The 14,076-nt window shown below is 42.9% G+C and overlaps 2 protein-coding genes across 4 annotated transcripts; one reads left to right on the top strand and one right to left on the bottom strand.

The window, feature by feature from the left end:
* Positions 1 to 264: 264 nt before the first annotated feature.
* On the bottom strand, positions 265 to 9,814 carry GUCD1 (guanylyl cyclase domain containing 1). 3 transcript variants are annotated; one of them, XM_082293616.1, is made up of 6 exons: positions 9,419 to 9,814; positions 7,735 to 7,819; positions 6,106 to 6,271; positions 5,287 to 5,378; positions 3,450 to 3,691; positions 265 to 2,972 (listed from the first exon to the last, which is right to left on the bottom strand). In XM_082293616.1, exons 1-6 carry the CDS (start codon positions 9,792 to 9,794, stop codon positions 2,881 to 2,883), a joined length of 1,053 nt encoding a protein of 350 aa, XP_082149742.1. In that variant the 5' UTR covers positions 9,795 to 9,814; the 3' UTR covers positions 265 to 2,880. The 3 variants fall into 3 exon arrangements, with proteins under 3 accessions (XP_082149742.1, XP_082149743.1, XP_082149744.1); XM_082293617.1 differs by lacking the exon at positions 9,419 to 9,814 and adding an exon at positions 9,073 to 9,173; XM_082293618.1 differs by lacking the exon at positions 3,450 to 3,691.
* Positions 9,762 to 13,290, top strand: SNRPD3 (small nuclear ribonucleoprotein D3 polypeptide). The gene is made up of 4 exons (XM_082293632.1): positions 9,762 to 9,822; positions 10,338 to 10,487; positions 11,091 to 11,283; positions 12,123 to 13,290. Exons 2-4 carry the CDS (start codon positions 10,362 to 10,364, stop codon positions 12,182 to 12,184), a joined length of 381 nt encoding a protein of 126 aa, XP_082149758.1. The 5' UTR covers positions 9,762 to 9,822; positions 10,338 to 10,361; the 3' UTR covers positions 12,185 to 13,290.
* The last annotated feature ends 786 nt before the right edge of the window (positions 13,291 to 14,076 follow it).

The raw sequence follows: 14,076 nt of genomic DNA, 5'->3' as shown, positions 1-14,076 counted from the left end.
GTTGCAGAGTACACAAACCAGCTGTGGAATAAAGGTAATAATAATACATTTGCTATTCTTAGGTAGTACTGTATTCTGAAATTTTGCTTCATATGATTTGGGTAATGGCAATAGGTGTTCAGGCAATGCAGACTGAATACAGCCCAGCAACTATGAATTTATAGCTGTAATAAATATTTGAAGTCTTGTTTTTATCCAATTTACAATTTCAGATTTTCAAAAACCATTTTTCCTAATAAGTTGTTAATAAATACACTTGCTACATTATGTTACAGGGTTATCTGTGAGTTTAACCTTTATTGAGAATGGCTTAATTACAAATAAAAATATATTTATGTATAAAATCCCTGCATGTAAAATCCCCTTCCTTTGCTATTGACATCCTGACAGAAACAAAGCAACTGAACATTTTCAGAATGAGTGTTTTGATAGACGTCTTGTAATGGGAAACCAAGTTTCAGAAAATGCAGATGTTCTGAATGCTTGTGCAGTGAGCTGCTTTTTCAGCTGAACTTGTGTCATATACTCTTTTCGCTTGGCTTTTATTTCTTCCTTGTGTTTTCATCTGTAGCTGTACACGATCCTGCTGTAATAGTGGACCTCTCCTTTTGTCTGCACTAGCTTAGACAGCTTTATCTTTCACTTTTGTTGAAGCATTTAAACCCTGGGTACCAAACACTTACCAGTCAATATTGTTACACTCATCTGTGCACTTCAGGACACTTAGCTTGCCCTTAAGCTCATGTTTTCTATAAGCTCAGGATTCACTTTTGGTAACAGAAACAGTAAGATGCTAAATGTCAATTACAAGCCTTTTGTGAGAATTGATTTTATTTAACTAATCAGGCCTTCTCTAAGATAAAGCCTGTGGCAGTTTAATGGTATTGAATTAACTACCTACCTGAAAATGCATGGTTAAGAAGTACTCTTAACAGCCTGCAGCTTACATACCTGTTAGTTATTAACAGAGCTAATACAATCTCTCTAAATCATCATGATTTTTGCCCTGGACATAAAAATTCTCAGATCAGGAGTCTTCTGGTTACTTACTTTGGAGGAGTTGAAAGGCATTATTTACAATAGCTTTTGTACCTTTCTTCTGGAGGGATTCTGCTGGTGGCACTGATGTACCGGTTCTACACAAATCACATCCTACCTCTTACTCATTTTGCAGCTATCAGTGCCAGAATGTATTTAAACTTCACCAATGATAAGCAAAATTTGACATGCAAAATTTCCTGTCATGTACTTTTGTTTGGAATTTTTAAGGGTTGCTGCATTTTAGATGTCTGTTACTATTTTTTGCCTTTGTACAAAGAAGCACTCTTGATTCTACTAAGTACTTAGTGAACACTGTATAGATCTTTCCAGTTAGTCAACAACTGATGAAAGAAAATGTTTATCCTGGTAAAAAAACTTTCTATGCTGAAAGTATATTCCTATTTATTATATCCACCAGTAAATAACAATATCCTTTTACTGTTATTCCACACAGTTCCAGAACTTGAACAGTTCTTTTCCTAAAACTATGCTAGAGGTGTGGGATCTCTGTCTTAAGTGCAAATTTTCCTAGTTTTATATCAGTGCTGATTTTCCTACTCACTTTCATATAGGCAGGACTGAAGATTGAGACTTACAGGAAATTATGATGGATGAAGCTGAACTAAGTGGCTTTTTCTTACACTTCAGAGTGCTCCTTGTGTAGCAGAGGAAAGGGCTATGAATGGGCTGCTACCAATTTCACTTAATGTCTCAATACAGGAAAAACTTAATCCAAATACAGCTGTAGTATAAGAGCTAGAAAAATCTAAGTTCCTGGCTTCTTACTTGTAGCAGAGATGCTTGTATTTCCTCTTTTCTTAATTGATTTTAGCTCTTCTTAGAAGGTCACTGAACTAATACCAACAGCAAAATTTGGCTCAAATTAAGATTCAGCATTTTAGCTACAATGTAGTAGATGCTGTCAGATATTTACACTTTACACACAAAATATATACCATTAGTGTGGATGATAATTTTCTGCATTTGCTTAATAAGTTTAAAGTTCATATTTAGAATGGATTCTGCAGAAACTGGCACATGTGGGTGGCATAACATTCAGAGCTTTTTGCAAAGAGCAATAAAGACTTTTCAAGTGCAAATAAAATTTTTCCACTTAAACTTTTGGAGCAATATGGAGCTCTGAGCACTCATCCAAGAGGATTTAGCCAAGAGATGGATTTTGTAGTGCAAGGGAGCAATTCCAGTATTGCAGTGCATAAACGCTAAATCTCTGTTAATTTGGTACATGGGAAGTTTCCTACATTGCAGACAATACTGATGAGCCAATAAGGCATTTTTTTGTTATTTAAAAGTGGTTTAAGTTAATATTTTTTTCCTTTTATAATACTCTGCTGAACTTCAAATCCATAGATTTTGGATGAAGAGCAGCCCTTGATGCTTTGACAGAGAGAGAAGCAGGTATTTTCTATTTTTTTTCTTTGTTTACCTAAACCTATGCAAATATTACCAAGTGTTAAAGTTCATAAATGTGGTGCTTTTTTCTTACGTGTTTAATTTTAAAATAAGCTGAAAGTGAACAGGCTCTGTGCCTGTAGTTCAGAACTGCTGTCAAATGTGCAATGTTGAAAATTAGGAAAAAAAAACAAAACCAGAAACAAACAAACCAGAGACAGACATTGCAAAATCAGATACATCATCAGAAAAAAAAAAAAGGTAAAGACAGCATTGCAATATAGGTCCTGTCAATGTCTATAAAGCCTCCCTTGTTGAAGGTCCCACTGCAGTTCAGAAGTGAGGTGTGTGCAGGGGAGTCCTGAGACAAGCAGCCAGCTGCCGTGCAGGCTGTGCAGGAAGGGGCAGGAGTGTCCTCTGTGGATGTCAGCTGTCTGTGTAGATGAACAGAATATCTTCATCAGTGCCATAACTTGTCCTGGCTTCCTCGAAGTTACTGATGCTGGTGCAGCATGTTCCTGGTAAGGAGGAACAAAATGTTATGAAAAATTCAGAAGGATTTGCTGTTGAAAGGTTCTTACACTGGATGTAACAGCCTCCACAAACAAAACTAGTATAGAGACTAGACCCAGCAGCTTAGGTTACAGCTTTACTTGGGTAGATTTTTTCACCTTAAAGAGCTCGCTGAAGTAATGCTGCAAATAGGTACTCAATTGGCCCTTCTGTTACATTCTGCACACAGTTCAGCATCTCTCACTAATCCATCTGAAAGCCAAACAAGCCATTTGCTAGAATGCCTCTATGAATGCTTCAACTAAATCACACCACAAAATGCGGCACTGATGTAATTAATGTGGCAAAACCCCTTCTGACAAATTGGGTAACAATGCTTGAAATGCCTGCACACTGTGAGGGGAGGTCCAGCTGTGGCTCTGTGTTAGACTTGTTAGTAATGCACTGGCTGAGAATCCATCCAAAAGGGACAGGCTACTTACGGTCAGCATAGGCAGGGTTATTGTAGTAAATACTCCCTGAGGCTTTGTTGTAGCCACATAACACTATGAAATGGCCCTGGTAGTCAGGGCTCCTGCAGAAGCACTTCTGTCCAATGGGAAGGAAGCAGCAGTATTTGACAGGACTTGAGCAAAGATCACACAGTAGCAGGACTGCGTTCACAAGGACGATGGCTACATGACCCTGGGACAGGTGGTTTTGGATGTCTTGAACGGTTACTGTGCTGCAAGGAAAAAAACAGACACACTTATTGAAAGAGGCTGGCGTACAGGAACTGCGTGATGGTGGACAGTGCAGCTGGCACAGCTACTTCTGTATCACAGGTACAGGTCTTTGCTGTTAAACCCTGCAGGCTTCGCTATGGACAAAGCCTGACAGAACCTGCAGCATTCAAGGCCTTTTCATTTCATTGCTGCTACTGAAGTGCAGAACAACGGCTCTGGATTCTGCAGTAACACATTCTGAGATGACATTCATATCAGATGCTCCAGAGAAGAGAATTAAAGGAACTGGCAACTCAGTAACTTGAGGGACTTCTGTTGTGGGAAAATTTTAAGTGAAGTGTTCTCTCTTGCGGTTAGAAAAACTTGCCTCTGAAACACCAAATCTTTATTGACTGAGTGGTTAAATATTGTGTAACCACTAACCAAATTAAGATGTGCCCAAATTTGTGTGTGTCACACAGGACTGTGTTTCTCCCAGTTGCAGTTTTGAATCACCTGATACTCTTGAGGCTTTATTTCTACAGTACCTCCTACAAAGAGTAAGTATCCACCAAATATAACCTATAACCTCATCTGTTAAATGCTGTCCTTCATTGAGGCAGATGGTGTGTTCTGTATACATGAGAATTTCATCACTTGGATCTGTTCCAGATGTCTGTGCTGTGTGCACCACCTGATTGAACTTACGTGCTTTTTATTTCATCTTTTCCAATGTCACTTCCCCACTCTGATGCCCCAGCCTCAGTACTGCACAGGTAGATATGCCCTCTGTCCCTGCCTTAATCAAGGCCACAATCTTGCAAAAGCAAGAGGAACTGAGTGTCCATTCTGTCCTGTCACAGCTGTAGTTGGAGTGATGGTGACTCCACACGTGTTAGAAAGGGCACTTGAGTCTGCTAAATGTAAGTTACACTCCAGCATTCAAATGCTGTTGCGGCTGCCCCATATCCTGTCTTCTTTGCTTACCCCATATCATTTACCCCACTTCAACAACAGGGATCCAAATCCAGCTTCCCTGTAAAAATGGACGCAGCTCAAGTTGGATGCTTAGTCCTTTCCCAATAGAATTCCACTGCTGGTTGTGAAACAATTCTGCAGTTTTTCCATTTCTTCTGGGTTTGCAGTTCTTTCATGGAGTTCCTTCTTTCATGGTCCCCTTGGCAAAAGCTCCTATGCTAACTTGTACTTTGCATGTTTGTGTAGGAACAGAGATCCATAATGTTTGCATAGCTCTGGGAACAATGAGTTCTGTACCCACACAGAATTCTCCTTAATTCCAGCAATGGCCAGTTAGAGTGCTGTAGGCACTCCTGCTGCCTAAGTGTAATGGATAACCAAATTCAAAACATGAACAGTCAGCTCCTGTCAGCATTTTCATATGACTTATTTTACATCATGACTAATTTTTCTTCAAGCTTCATTATTAGCTCTTGATGTGCATGGGGGTTTTTGAGACAGATATAGTAGGAAGACACTAATTTGCAAAAAAAGGCTTAGGGCTTGATTTCAATCTCTTTCAGCAGTTTAGCTTGGTGCCTCCAAGAAAAGCAGGGGCCCACAGAATCTCCAAAGAGAAAGAAAACTATAAGCTTACCATTTCTCCACCAGCACCTTGCAGTCTTTGGCTTGTGCAAAGAGCTGATTCACTCGATTCTCTTCTGTGTCAAAGTGCTTCCTGTAAAATGACTGTGGAAATAACAGAAGTTCTGAACTGGAATGGTGTTTACCTTGGGTAATCCACCACTTAAGAGTCTGCTACAAGGGGCCTGCATAAGTTGGACATCTGGCTATGGGATAGAAGATCTCTCCCTTAGTTCACTGGAAGCAGATTTCTGCTCTGAATTACAAATTAAATTCACTCCTGGTCAGTTACTGTTGCAGTTTCTATCCAGTGGCTGTTCAGCTGCCTACGTGAGAGAAGCCTGTCTTGTTTCCCAGGGGAAACTGGGCAGGAGCTTGTATTAAAGCCACTGCTGCTACAGGCCCTCCTTGGCCCCTTGTTGGCAGTCCTGGAGAGGCCAAGCTCTTAGTGGATGGGAGGCTGAGTTCCCCTCTCACCTCTAGAGGTGGATCTTCCAGGTCAAGGCTGAGGCACGGTGGTGGGGAAAGTGTGGAAGCTAAACACTGCTGCTGCCCAGGCTGTACCTGTTCTGTAGATAAATACAGGGCTTCAGTCTCCAAGGCTGTCAAATAGGTTGGAACCTTTTATGAACACTACATGCAAACTTTTTAAAAATTCAAAAGATGGAATCAATATGTGGGATCATACTGCCTTTGGAACAGATTTGTACCACCTTTGGCAGTAGGTCAAATTAACCGTGGTTGACTGTCAGTAGCACAGCAGAGCTTTTATAGCATGATACTTGGGGCTTTTAAAGCTGCCTGCTCTTCCCCTACAGATGAGAATACTAACCTGATTTTTGTAGCCCTTGTCCACTCCGAGTGTCTGGGTGCAAAATTTATGCTTAACTCCGAAGTGCCGCATTAGGTAGGCCAGGTCAATAGTCCAGATACTCTTTGTTAACTGGAGTTCCTGGATGGCTTTCTGAAACTCATCATTGTCCAAATGATTCAGGTACCTATGGTATTAGGAAAGGCAGGGGAAGGGAAGCACAGATCTTAGGAGAAGTAAAATGTGTGCTGTAGCCCAAGCCTCTACATCACAGCACATAAAAACTGAAACAATGGGCTTGGTTAAGAAATAACCAAAAAAAAAAAAAAAAAAAAAACCAAAAACAACAAACCAAACCAACCCACAAAAGAGACAGAAATTTAAGGGAAGGGAGTAGGGAATATTTAACTGGATTTATTGCTGACTTTTTAAAATTGGAAATGTGTGGTGCCTTGACTGTTTCAGAGTGTTAGAAGTGTACAGGTGCTGTACCAGAGGCAAGCTGGTATAGAACTCTGTCCTGAAGGGTTTACAGTGTAAATGTACAAGTGTATTAGAGTCAACACAGAAAGAAGAGTTAAAAGACTAAGACTTCCTTCAAACAATAGATGGATTTCAAAAGGAGGAGCCGTAAAGGAATTCAGTAAATATTCAGAGGACACTTGTCTTAGGCACTGATGACACAAAAGGAAGAAAAGGGGAGATGAAGTCAGGAGGAAGCTTGGGACAGGCTGCAAAGGGGTGGGGCGAGGCAGTTACAGGGAGTCTGAAAGTAAGAAAACAAATGGAAGTAAATGATAAAAAATAAAAAGGGACTGGAATTGAGAATGCAGGGCAAACAACGTCAGATCAGCAGGGTGAGAAGATTAATCTTGGAAGCTGAGTTTTGGGCAGACTGGATTGGCAAAGAGGTAAAGGGAATAGAGGTTAACAGTAGTCAAGATGGGAAATTACCAGCACACGGACTAACGTCTTGGCAGAAGGGATGGAGAGAAATGAAAATCTTCTGCTTCATATCTACTAAGTGGACATCTAAATAGGTATTTCTCCTGCACCTAAGCTCATGTTCCTCTGTGGAAGGAAAGAGGAGTTCAGCAGGACAGCTACTAGTTCAGAAAAAAGTAAAACCAAAAATAAAACAAAAAAAAACCCCAAAGGGCAACACAGTTTTGAAGCTGAAACTACTCCTGGAACACAAACACTCATCCCACCAGCTGGGGGCTTAGCAGGACAGAGGTAGTACACGTACAGCACACACTCATAAACTGGGATACACCTACCCATCATTTGAAAACACAGAAAGGAATCGGGTGAGTCACAGCTAACTATCAGTTCTGAATTGTAACAACAGGAAAGAGGCAACACTTTCTATGAGTTTATGAGTTATGTCATAGAGCTGATTTGGTATTCTGCATCTGTCTAATCAGTCAATTATTCAAAAACGTCTGAAGTTCAGTTTACTTTCCCTTGCTCCTGCCAGAGAACTGGGTCAGGCCCAAGCAGCAGTCACTGCCCAAGGGTATCTCAAAAACTGGTGCTCTCCCTAAGACTGAACTCATGGCTGCTTCAACACACCTCTTCTCCCTGGGATTTGCTTTCCGCTATCCCTCCCCATGGAATGGGATTTCCCACACTAAGAGAGCCACTTACTGAAGCACCATCCTGGAGCAGGCCAGCCCGCAGTCCCAGTGGTACAGCTGCTGAATCACTGGCACTTTCAGCTGGATGCAGTCAACTGTGTGAGTAGAACACAAACGATGTCAATCCATATAGGAATGTTTTGCCATGCCACTAAAAGTCAGCCTGTCCTCAGCACTACAGCCACAGAAACTTAGGAACATGTTTTTGTCTGATTGGCAGGTAGATTTTTTTCTTTCTTAGGGGAACGTACTTTTAGTATTTCTGTATAGGTAAGTATTTGGTTTAATCTCATACTCCCTTATTGTTCCATACCTAGATCACTGCATTTCCACCCCCTTTTCCCTTGGAAGTTTCTTTTTTTTTTTGGTGGGATGACATACCCACCAACCCTCAGCTGAAGCTCTATTTCCTGGATAACAGCAGGTAAGACACAGGTATTCATCCTTTCTCTTGTGTCTGAATATACTTCTGTGCCACAAGAGGAGTTAAACCAAACTGGGAGAAAACATACCAAGACCTCTGGGCTGGAATCTCTTAGAAGTCCCACAGATTTAAGCCTTTTCTATAGATGTCTTTTTTCTCAGGGATGGTAATTTACAGAATTTTAACAAAACTCACAAGTGGCACCAGTTGCCCTTTTGTATTAATTCCATCAAAACCTCAGTAGAGAGGGGAAATTAATAATATCTACCAAAAAGTCCCAAAATACAAGCTCCATCCTCTGCCTTAGTTTTTATTTTTATGGAGTTGGCAATGTGGTGGTTTCAGTTTCAGGAACACCCTCACCACCGGCAGGACTTGGAAGAGCTGTGCCTGTCATTGCTACTTCAGCACTGACCAAAGTGAGTTAATCGCAAAGGGCTTTTCTCAGTAACCTTTGATCTAGAAAAGGCCTTTGAGCAGTTTTTTTAACAAGGTCATCTACATTTTATGATGGAAATAAAAATGCATTTGACATCACGTGGACTTGTCAAGTTTTGATGTAATATTATTTATATTTTTCCTAGTTGTGCCCCTGTTTAATCATGACTAGTGGCATACCAGTTGATATAGTCAGTCTTTTTAATTCGTCTAGCTTAAGGTGCTCTCAAGTATCATAACAAAAAAAAAAAAAAAAAAAAAAAAAACAACAAAACCCAAAGAAAATCAATTCCCACTTGTCCTCAAAACCAGGACTTCTTAAATGCTTTATCATCATTTTTTTCTTGGCATGTTATGAATCAGTCCCCTTTTTGTTAACAGCCAGGGCCTCTAGCAAGTCCCACGTTAACCAAGGGGTACATATTTTCTACGTGAAAGCTTCAGAGAGCACTAACAAGTTTTCTTGGCCGTTCAGTTTCCAATCACCTGTTTCCCAACACACCCAGAGCTCTTCAGGGATGGCTGTCGGCTGTCCCAAGACGAGATACCAGCCCATGCCTGTAAATCACCCTGCGAACCCCGCTGCGGTTTGCCAGATCCCCGCCGCCACGACCTTAACGACGGAGCCGGCAATTCCACATCGCTGCTGCGGGCGAAACCCGCAGCACAGCGGCTCGGGAGGACGGAGAGGCGGCCGGGGGCTCCGGCGGGGCCCTCAGGAGCCGTCCGCCGTGACCACTCCCAGACCTGTTCCGCGGGCGGACCCCGCCGCCCCCCGCCCGCGGAGGCCCCGCCGCAGAGCCAAGCACCGGGTTGGGCGGGCCGCACTAACCTGGCGGCGGCTCCCCGGCCTCCCGGGGGCTCTTCATGGCGGTGGCGGCACCCGCCACCCGCTCACTGCCGGCCCCGCCGAGCCGGCGGCACAGCCCCGGGGCCCGGCGCTGGCTCCTCCCGGAGGCGGGGGCTGAGGGGGGCCGGGCCCCGGGGTGCTTGCCCCGTGCCGTGGCGGCGGGGAGAGCGGCGAGGCAGGCGAGCGGGCAGGGGCATGACACGGCGGGCGGGGGGCGCGCGGCCCTGCCCCGGGCACGGGGCACCGCGGGGCTGCCGGGCTGGCCCCGGGCGGGAGCGGACGGGACGAGGCCGCGCCGCCCCCAGCGCCGCGTTCCGGTTCCGGCGCGCGGAGCAGGGCGGGAGGCGGCGGAGGCCATTAGCGGAGAGCGCGGGCAGCGCTGGGTGGTGAGTGCCGGCCCCGGGCCGTGTCCCCCTGCGGGCCTTTTCGCTTCCCCGGGCGCTGTGGGGACGCGTCCGAGCGGCGCCGCATCCCCTGAGGGGGCCGGGTCAGAGCGGCGGTGTGCGGGAGGGCTGGGGTGACCTCGGCTCCCTCACGGCAGGGCCCGGTGCTTGGCGCTGCGGCCCCCGAGCGCGGCCGTGCTGCCTGCTGGGCTCGCAGGGGCCATACCGCTATGGGGTGTACCTGGGGCTCTTCCCACGGAGATACGAGTGGTTCGTTATGTGGTACTTAAAAGTGAATTTCTTAGAAGAGACCTGGAAATGACTGGCTATTGATATTTAGTCTTTACATGGGTACGTTTCTGGAGAAGTGTTATTGATGCATAGTCAGAGCGTTATGTTGTGCTTAAATGTGAGAAAATTGGTGCTTTACACTAACGGGGAAGATGATGGCTTGCGTAGGTGGAGCTTATTCTACATCTTTCTTTGTAATAACAGCTTTTGTTTTCCTTTTGCCTCAGGTGTAGAGCCACAGCACTGCAGCCATGTCGATTGGAGTGCCAATCAAGGTCCTGCACGAGGCAGAGGGCCACATTGTGACGTGTGAGACCAATACAGGAGAAGTTTATCGAGGCAAACTAATCGAAGCTGAAGACAACATGAATTGTCAGGTATCTTTTGCTTCACAAGGATGGAGGGAAGTTTAGCTGATCTGGGCCTGGGAAGGCTGAAAATTTGATTAAAAGACTGTTGCTTTTAGTCCTGGGATAAAGAAAACTGTGCTGCTGCTTCTTACCATGGTGAAGTGTATTCATCATTACAGAGTGCTCCAAAGAGGCCAGAGCTTATTTCCAGTTTCAGAGTAGGATTTGGCATCCCTGTCAGTAAGATTAGGGATTTTAAGATTCTGTTCTGTGAACAGTGTTTTTATGGAGTTCTTTATTTAAGGCCATTAAGTATAAAGAATAAAAAAACCTTGATTTAAGAAACGGAAGTTTATTTAATGCACGTTACTTTAGTCATTTCAAGAGGGCCTAATTTTGACTTCAGGCAAGTGATTGTTGAAATGCTCTCCTAATAGTTAGTACTTGAAGAGCCTTATTAAAACTATTTGCATATGAGAAAACAAAAATGATGACGCTGATAAAGCTAATGTGTAAACTGGGGAGAAAGCAAAAGTCCTGGGCAGCAGGCATGGAGTATGTTTAAATGGTCGTGATGCCTTGTGTCACAGCTGAGGCCTTTCTAAGCACTGACTGATTTTTACCTTCCAGATGTCCAACATAACAGTGACATACAGAGATGGACGGGTCGCACAGCTTGAGCAGGTGTACATCAGGGGCAGCAAGATACGGTTTCTCATCTTACCAGATATGTTGAAGAATGCTCCTATGCTAAAGAGCATGAAGAATAAAAACCAGGGTTCTGGAGCTGGGCGAGGGAAAGCAGCTATTCTCAAAGCTCAAGGTATGTACAATTTGTTCATGGTCCCTCCCCCTATTTTTCTGTAGAACTGGAAAACTCATCTCTGTCACTGAGGAGATTAAGCAGTAAGAAGTGAAAAGATTACTGGTTCATACAGTGTTTTTCTGTATGTTTCATCTTACGGTGGGAGTCAAGACTCAGATTGTCCCACTTACCTGAATGTGTAATATTGATGCTACAATAATTTAGAGGTAGTGAGTAGTCTTGTTAAATAGAGCCTTTCTTTTAAACTTAAGAGTTCTGTTTTCCAGCAATTGTGGCCACTCCACTGTTTGGAGTACTTAGGGAAGGATTCAGGTGTTCTTGTTAAGCTTTTGTAGGAAAACAACTTTATTTATAAAGATGGTACTTAAGCTACTGGAAAGCTGTAATTATTAGCTTTTCTGTAGTTCTCTCTCATTTGTGCCTTTCTCAGGGGCTCAGTCTAGTTATTAGTTAGCTGAGTAACAATGATGTGCCACAAAGCCCCTGATTAACTTCAGTGTGCAGTAACGTTTAAGTGGGGGAGCAACTTACTGAGTAGTGTTGCAAAACCTTGCAAGTGTGTGGGTTTCAAATCTCTTGGGTGACACAGATTTGTGTGTCAGAAGGAACATGAGATGTATGAACATGTACTGCAGTTGTTCTGAGGAGACAGTCTGTGGGACCATTAGGTTCTGGTTCTTCTCACAGAAAGCTTCTTGCTCTCACATCACTTTCTGAGCATTTCCTTGCTTCTGAGCAAGAGACCTTGAGTGTTGTTGATGTTTTGCTTGTCAGTTGTTGAGATAAATATGCAGGTATGTCAAATTCATGTAATTCCTGATGTTTTCTTTCTTCAGTGGCTGCAAGAGGAAGAGGCCGTGGTATGGGCCGTGGCAACATCTTCCAGAAGCGAAGATAATTTTGGTCTTGGCTGAATTGCTTTTTTTAATAGGGGTGTTAACTTGACTATGTGTGCATTGGTATCAGTTTTGTTTAATAAATGTTTCTGACAAAAACTTGTGTGCTTTTACCTGACAGGACAATTCTTGGGCAAATACACTGTAGGTTGATTTCAAACTCAAGCCAGCTTTGTCTGGAAAGTAGTGGATTTTGTTATATCTAGGTTTGACCACTTTGTGTGATGCATTGGTTTTTAAAGATCATTATGTTTCCTTTTTCTTGTTTAATCCTGCTGTCATTTATTCTCTGAAGAGTTAGAAGGCATTCTTAATGAATAATTTTAAGTCATACATTATAAAGTCTTATTAGCGTTTATGGAAAATACAGCAAAACAGAGGGAGCTTCCTGAGAAGCAGAGCACTGTGTTCTTTTGCTTTATATGGACCTACAATAGATAGAGGTCCATCTTCAGATCTGTATATTGAACTTGTATTCTTGCATTTCTTTTTTTTCTCTTCAGATATGGGGAGAAATTTTAATTAGGAGCACACAACTTTGATAGCCCAGATCTATATTTGCAGTGAAAAAATCTATTCTGACTTTCTTAGCAGTTTTTCCCCGTGTCTGGGAAAAGACGACAACATAAAATAGGCATTTTCCGGGATGAATTTGAAATGTTTTGTAGATTTGAAAGGTGGTGCAGGTGTATGAGGAAAGTCTTATAAATAGTTATCCATTAAACACAGCTCAGTACAAGTGCTAATGTTTTGAACAAAACTCACGATCAACTTCAGCTTTTGATCTTATTACCTATACACAGTTGTGTATAGATCAGCTGATCTGCAGGAAGCCAAATGTAGTTGTAACTTCAGTTTACTTTGCTTAAAGTGTAGCATGGTTGTTTTTAGTGACTTAAATGGTTGAAATGTTTAAATGTAACCCTTCTGTACCTAATCACATACTTGTGTACAGTCAATTACCAGTCTGTACACACACAAAAGAGCTGGTCTTGCTTTTCTGCTTGGATGCTGTGAAGACTCTCCCTTGTGTGCAGACAGGAAAGTTGAACTCATGTATTAACTTGTTGAATTGTGTGTAAATAAAGCTGTATTTGGTCTCACATCACTAGGGAAAACCCTGCTGCATGTTCTTCTGGGTGGTAGGGATCCTAAATATTTGCAGTGGAAACCTCCTTAAAATGTGTTTAAGGGATACTTGAGCTTAACTATAGAAGCGTTGTAGTGTCGTCTTACACCTCTCCTGAGGAACATGTCCAAAAGACGGCAGTCCTCACAAACAGGGACTGTTTCCACTAGTGGTGATGGTTCACCTGTTTTAAAGTCCTTGTTCAATCTTGAGCAATGCCAAGCTGCTGTTCTCTCAGCAGTGGATGTGGTGCTCAGCAGCACTGAGGGCAGGGAACAGCCACGAGAGAAACAACCCTCAGGAGGTTTGATGGAACAAACTGTATCTGCTTTAAGAAGTTTGAAGTAACATCTCTAATGCCTATCAGCTTTGAAGAGGATACTGGATTTTTCATAAACAGAAACCTTTGCATTATGGCCTCAGGTTGAGGCTGAGTCTTGGATGAACTGTTCACAAAGATACCATGAATTTAAGTGTTAAAAATGTTGAAGTTTCACGCTGGTAGGAATTTAAGTCCCAGCCAAGACAAACATACCATTTAGCAATTTCTGACTGGAGCAACTGGAATGCTAGTTTGTTACAGGCTGCTTTGCAGAGCCTTCCTGTGATGCGTGTATGCTTACAGTGTGATAAATTAAAATTTCCTTCTCACAGATGAGATCTCATTCACTAGATGGCTCTGTTGGGAAGAGAGTGAAGCTCAGGAAACTAGAACCCTCTGAAAAGGAAAGATGCAAGAAATGTGACTTCTGCTATAAAATCCAT

Source organism: Coloeus monedula (genome assembly GCF_965178545.1).
Source record: "Coloeus monedula genome assembly, chromosome: 18".
Classification (NCBI taxonomy): domain Eukaryota; kingdom Metazoa; phylum Chordata; class Aves; order Passeriformes; family Corvidae; genus Coloeus; species Coloeus monedula.
This window is presented reverse-complemented; position numbering and strand designations above follow the sequence as displayed.

What these genes read in the sequence shown, in the direction of transcription:
- GUCD1 (XM_082293616.1), bottom strand. Translation starts at nt 9,794, where the DNA reads ATGGCCTCCGCCGCCTCCCGCCCTGCTCCGCGCGCCGGAACCGGAACG. An exon ending in TGCTCCAGGATGGTGCTTCA is followed by an intron (nt 6,272 to 7,734) that starts GTAAGTGGCTCT and finishes CTAATACCATAG; the next exon opens with GTACCTGAATCATTTGGACA. An exon ending in ACAAGGGCTACAAAAATCAG is followed by an intron (nt 5,379 to 6,105) that starts GTTAGTATTCTC and finishes TTATTTCCACAG; the next exon opens with TCATTTTACAGGAAGCACTT.
- SNRPD3 (XM_082293632.1), top strand. Translation starts at nt 10,362, where the DNA reads ATGTCGATTGGAGTGCCAATCAAGGTCCTGCACGAGGCAGAGGGCCAC. An exon ending in AAGACAACATGAATTGTCAG is followed by an intron (nt 10,488 to 11,090) that starts GTATCTTTTGCT and finishes TTTACCTTCCAG; the next exon opens with ATGTCCAACATAACAGTGAC. An exon ending in AGCTATTCTCAAAGCTCAAG is followed by an intron (nt 11,284 to 12,122) that starts GTATGTACAATT and finishes TTCTTTCTTCAG; the next exon opens with TGGCTGCAAGAGGAAGAGGC.